The sequence below is a fragment of the Cavia porcellus genome, unplaced genomic scaffold (genome assembly GCF_034190915.1).
Source record: "Cavia porcellus strain 051 isolate PalLab524CR breed Dunkin Hartley unplaced genomic scaffold, mCavPor4.1 scaffold_1, whole genome shotgun sequence".
In the NCBI taxonomy this organism is placed as follows: domain Eukaryota; kingdom Metazoa; phylum Chordata; class Mammalia; order Rodentia; family Caviidae; genus Cavia; species Cavia porcellus.
Genome location: NW_026947484.1, coordinates 136415646 through 136421928, shown reverse-complemented (window position 1 = coordinate 136421928; position 6283 = coordinate 136415646). Strand labels below are relative to the sequence as shown.

General features: G+C 36.3%; 1 protein-coding gene across 6 annotated transcripts in view; it reads right to left on the bottom strand.

Moving 5' to 3' along the window:
• Positions 1-4759: 4759 nt before the first annotated feature.
• The window catches only part of Slc22a15 (solute carrier family 22 member 15), a 67307-nt gene continuing 65783 nt past the window's right edge, over positions 4760-6283 (bottom strand). For all 6 annotated transcript variants that reach the window (XR_010049722.1, XM_013143009.3, XM_013143008.3 and 3 more), the window contains one exon: positions 4760-6234. Coding sequence is in view for 5 of the 6 variants with exons in the window: in XM_013143008.3 (XP_012998462.1) it covers positions 6145-6234 (90 nt within the window). In the remaining variant the exon portion in view is untranslated. The remainder of the gene's footprint in view (positions 6235-6283) is intronic.

Here is a 6283-nt window from a genome sequence, read left to right as displayed (position 1 = left end):
CAGAGAAGAAGGATATCTCTCCATCTGGGTGGCAGTAAAAACAAGACTTCAGTTTCTACAATAGAATATCAGTCATCTTGACTTAAAGTATGTACAGAAAGCACCAATAGCGTGTGTGTGTGTGTGTGTGTGTGTGTGTGTGTGTGTGTGTGTGTGTAACAGTGGGGATTAAACCAAGGGCCTTCACCCTCACCTACAAACCCAATCATTTTATTTATTTATTTATTTTTGACACATGGTCTCACTGTGTTGAGGATAAGTTGGTCAGGCTGGGCTTGAATTTGTGATCATATTGCCTCAGTCTCCAGAATATAGTGTGCATCATTGTGCACAAGTCTCTTAAAATTAGTTTATTCCTACACCAGAAAATTTAAATCAAGACCTGATTTTTTTTTTTTGTCTTTTTCCTTTTTATCGGTACCAGGGATCGAACTCACGACTGCCTGCTTGCAAGGCAGGCACTTATGCCGCTGAGCTAAATCCCCAGCCCCCAAGACCTGATTTTGATGCAGCAAAAAATTGACATTTTTGATATCTATTTACTTCAAAACATACAATTACTGTTTTTATTTCATTCTATGCCTATAAAATTGTACATATTTATTTCCTGGGTATACACTGATATACATGTGCATGTATTTCATTGTTTTATAATTATTAATACTGCAGTGGTCTTCTTTGTACATTTCCTTAGACACCTGTTAAGAGGCAAGTACAAAGGGAAATAAGGACATGTTTCATTTTTTCCAACTGCATGTATTGATTTATCATGAGTTACAAAATAATCTGTGTGTCATTATGTGCTGTTCTTGTTAAAGTGAAATAAAACAGACACTATATCACGGTGCAGTTATGAAGGGTAGTTATCTTTTCCCAGAACTGTTAAATATATGTATGAAAATGTACTGTGCTACTGTGCAAAACATTTTTCTTACCGTAGGTTATAGTAAAAAGTTCTGAAAGTACTTGTCTTGGGTACTTTTCTCTCATTGCTGGGACAAAATACCCAGTACCCAAAATTAAGGAAGGCGAGGTTTATTTAGCTCAGTTTGTGAAGGTTTCAGTTGGTAATCAGCTGGCTCCGTCGCATGGCACACTTCAGTGCAGCAGAAGACAACAAACACAGCAAGCAGAAGGGGGATGGGGACAGCAAGTCTCTTCCTCCCTCATACTGCAAGCAGGCTACCACCCACTAGGGCAGGTGTAGCATTCCCACCGTCTCCCTCCCCTCCTCTTGCACAGGATGAGGATGTTTACAAAGTGAAGGCCCTGGCTCCCTGCTGAGTTGCTTCATTAAACTTCTAAGCATCTCAAATTGACAAAGTATCAACCATTACAGGACTGTTCCATGAACTACACATAGAAGAAATTCGGAATAACAAAATATCCACGTTTTCAACCTGACTTGCTAATAACAATCCAAATGACCAGTAAATTTATGATTGTATCAGGAAGTCAGCAAATTCCCTTTACACACAGCTTCAACTGCTGGTGGCCTGACTTATTTTTTCCAAATGTAATGGATTTTAAATGATACTTCAATCTTGTTTCTATTTGTATGTTCCTGATGCTCTACTGAGGTTGAACATTTTTGCAACTCTGAATTGTCTAAACATACTTAAAAAAACTTTTGTATTATTTCTCGTTTTACTTAATTCCTTGTATTTTCTGGATATTAACCCTCGTCTCTTGTAGAAGTCATAGGTTCCCCCCCCCTAATTTAATGCTTTTCTTTAATTCTGTGGTGTAACCAGGCATGCAGAAAAAAGTCTTTTACATACAGTCAATATGATGTGTGATTCTGCACTTCACTGGGAAACAGACTCAGGACCTCATGCTTGTCAGGCAGGTGCTGTGCCGCTGAGCTAAATCACCAGCCCCAATTCTGCATTTCTTATCTTAAATATCCATCTGTTTCCCATCAGATGGGAGAATATCAGAATATTCTCCTATTACTTCCTAATAATTTTCAGCATTTGCTTTTTTTCATTTAGGTCTTCAGCCCATTTGGAATTTTTGTTTTATTTTATTACGGTGTTAAGAAACACTTAATTTTGTCTTCATTGATATGAAATTCAATTTTTCCCATCAACAGGCCATCTTTTATCAACGCCAAACTGTTACATGCACTTGGGCTGCTTCTGGCCTCTCCTGACTGTTCTATTGATCTCTTGTCTACTGCTGACCAAAACTACAGCCTCCTAAATTTTTGTGTCTTGAGAAGTCTAGTTCTTCCTGTTTGCGCTTCTCTTTTAGGGTAATCTTAATATTTTTAGATATTTATTTTTGTATGTGAATACTAGAACTATTATAAGTGCCATGTAAAAAATTCTTGTTAAAGGTTTAATTAACATTGTCCCTGCCTGTCAACACCTCTGCTAATATAATACTTTCACAGAGACACCAAAGACTTCACTGCTGAGAATCCCAGCAGAAAACAAAACAAATAAACAAAACAAAACAAACAAACAAAAAAACCAGCCTCTACCTTATGTCCACAACGTCCACACTTCAAACTCCATCAGCATCTGATTGAAGCAGGTTTTTTTTTTTTCCTTTTTTTTTTGGTACCGTGGATCAAACTCATGACCTCACGCTTGCCAGGCAGATGTTATGCCACTCAGTTAAATCCTTGGCCCTCAGCATCTGATTGAAACTCAACTGAATCAAGAAACCCACCTACATGGCAGTTCAAGAAATACACATTTGTAGCTTTAAAGCTTTTGTGATATGAAAACAAAAAGCAGAACAGTAAGTTTCAAACTATGGACTACAGATCATGGAATCATCTTGTAGGTAAAGCATGGAATTTATAAAAATGAAGTATAAATTTTATAATCTAGGTTATCAGTATGCTTAGCAAGAACAACTATTGTCTTGTAAAGCTGTGCACACATTGTTATACATGTTTTTATATATTTATACATGTTGATATGTATTTATGTTTTTATACATAGATGTTTTATATATGTATATATTTGTAAGGACAGAAGGAGAGACATATAGAGGCAAAGAAAGAAAAAGTATGAATATATAAATGTTTCTTACTATGAGTTGGGATCAAGTCTGAAGGTGTAGGTACCAGAAAGGGATCAATTCCCAAATCTACCTCAGTAGCTCATATTTTGCTAAGGAAGCTTCTTGTATTCTTCACATGGTAGTAGCTTTTATTGTGAATAAATTTTGAGTTTTGTCAAACAATCTTCATGTATCTACTGAAGCAATCAGAAGGTGCTTCTTCTTTGACGTACTATACTGATAGATTTCCTAAGGTGTATCGTCTTTGCATTCTTCTCATTCTAAAACTGTTTTTGGGTACAGTTTGCTATCAATTCTGTCCCATACATTACCTATGATTTCCAGCAGGTAATGTATTTGTCAAAGATGCATATCTCAACACATTCTATAAAAACAAGAGAAAAGACCTGTGTTTTGTGATCCTTTATTAAATTCACAAGAATTTGAAATACCTGCATCTTATTTAGTTAAGAAAAATCTAATCCTTTCCAAATATATTTACGATTTAAGGACCAATGATAAAAAATCTGTATGAAGAAATAAGTCCTACTGAAAAGCAGTGTTTTAATTCTGCTATAATGGTGACAATTATTTTAACATGTATTTGTTAAGAATACAAATGAGCCGGTAAAAGTATCTTCACCCATGTTCACCATAAAAACATTTGTTCAGGTTATGGTCACTTAAGCAGTACTCCAGAAATTTACATTTTCTTATTCATTCCATTTGTTCATTTTTAAATGTTAAAGAATGTCTATATTACTTGTATACAAAAGATAATCATCAGCTTTTCATTAGGCCATACTTTTTAGCTCACAAAACCAGAAAACTGCAACATGGTTTCCTACAACAATACCACATAGTGGTATGCAGTGAAAATTCTGAATGAACTGTTAGTAAGACTTTTGGCCCTGGAAGCCTTGGCATTTTTTAATTTGTCTTACATTTCTTCTGGTGCTTTTTAAGAGAAAAGAAATTTATCTTGAATAAAATGAAAAAAGCTCAACAGGATACTTTTTACAAGTCATCTACACAAAGTATGCTACTACCAGTTAAAATTTTTCTAATGATTTATTTTATTTTATTATTTGTTTGATTCTTTTGACACAGGGAGTTGCTATACAGTCCAGGCTGGATTTGAACTCATGATGTGGCATAAGCTGGCCTGGAACTTGCAGTGATCCTCCTGTGTCACCCTGGCAAATGCTGGGACTACAGGTGAGCACCATCACATCCTGGTAGTTTTCTAATAATTTAATCAGTGCACGTTTGCACATGTGCAATTTTCTACTATGGATATTCTCAATAGTTACTCCAAATGGAAAAAATGTTTTTTATAAAGACAGTAGAAATAAAAAAACAATAGTTATTAAACTTTTGCCAAAGGATTATTTAGAAGAAACAAAACTTAATGATACACCTGGTATCAGCAGTTGACTTATTAAGCAACACATATTCAATCTGTGGGTTCCTCTCTCCTTTATTCTACTTCCTAGCTAGGAAAAGAAGAAACCCAGGAACAGAATTAGCTGAACTGTCATTTATGTAGCCCAAGGCTGAAGGAACCTCAATGTCTAAATAGAGACAGACTCTCAATTAGATTCTCATAAAGAGGGGAGCTATAAAACCAGTAGTTGGGAATTATGCTGGGTCTATAGGTGACATATTTTCTAACTTCTAGTTTCCAAATTTTGGGTTGTATTTCTATTATAATGATAAGACAGCTCTACACAACCAAAAATTATTAGTTCATCATTTTATTTTAAATATTCGACTATTGAACACTTTTAAGTGACTCTGTAAGTTCTTCCTGTCTTCCTCTTCCAATGGTGGGGAGATCTCCATTTTCCAGAGAAAAATAAGAATTTCACAGTTTAGATGGGTCCGATTTGCAAAAATGATCACTGGAGGAGTGTCACCATTTGCTTGATGGTTAAAAACAGTAATGTTTTTCAGGTCCTTGCTGGGTCTAGACCAGCACTTTGGGCACAGCAAGGAGAAACTGAGTAACAGAGATGGCTCCTGTTTCTGAACAGTTCAATACAAAATCAAGGGCAAAAAAAGAACATAAACACATTTTAACAAATAACAAGGTACAATGTATATAATGCAAACCAAGATGTCCATATGGAAGAGCACAAGTTCTTCAGTGTTGTGCAAGCCCCTTCTTGTACAATACTGAAAACAAACAAACAAACATAAAATTGCCAAAGGTAATTCCCCTTATTAAAAACCTTATCTTTTTTTAACATCCAAGTGTTCAACATGTTGCTTTTAACCATTCTCTACCTTTATAAAGCTTTATTGTTTACTGTGCAGGATTTTGAAGTTATTGCTGTATTAGACTTTCAGAAGGAAATTTTCCTGGAGGTACTTATAATTGAAAACTAAAGGAATCACATAATTTAAGTATCAAAGGGAGCTACCGGGCCACAGCCCTACTTCTGCCTCTAGTAAACTGTTCTGGTTCTTAGTAGTAACTCAATAATGTAATCAATGCACATATGAACATGTACACATTCTCTACCATCCTGGAACCAAAGGGAAAAGAAACTAAGCAACAGAATGGAAACCAATCTGAGGACTTGATATTAGCAGCTGAGAAAAAGCCAGAGGGCCTTGTGACACCCACACAGTCTCTGAGGACACTTTCTTCTATGCAAAATTAAATGCTGACATCCACCTACATCTGAAGATTTCCTGGTGAGCAAGAGCAAGTGGTAGTGGACAGAGGTCACACATGATATGAAGTTACAATTTTAAGAACAGTTTATTTAATCCCACTAAAATAGTGAGAAGTTTTACTTATCTGCTTCTAGATCACAAGGAAAGCAAAGCAGTGTCATCAAACTTGTGAACACAAATCAGGCTCCTGCCCTGGAATGTGGACCAGAACTATATCGCTGGAGGTCATGATTCTGCACTGAACTTCAGATGTTTTTTCCTGATGAAATATCTTCTCCAACTTCCTTTGTACTTTAACAAAAATCATTCCGTGCTGAGTACCACCTGTGTACGCTGGAGCCAAACTTGTCTTTCTCAGCTCTCTGAGGCTCATGGGAGAACCTGCCTTGGTCAGAGGCATAAACGACGGTCCTTTGGTTTTGATCAGGGAGCTAGGGCTCCTCACTTTATCATCTGAGTCTCTTCATCTGCATCATAAAACTCTTCCTCCTCCTCACTCTCACTCCCTGAAGTCCCCTCCTTGTCAGCAACCTGAAATGGGAAAGGAGGAGAGGCAGGATTTCTAAAATGAAAAATTATC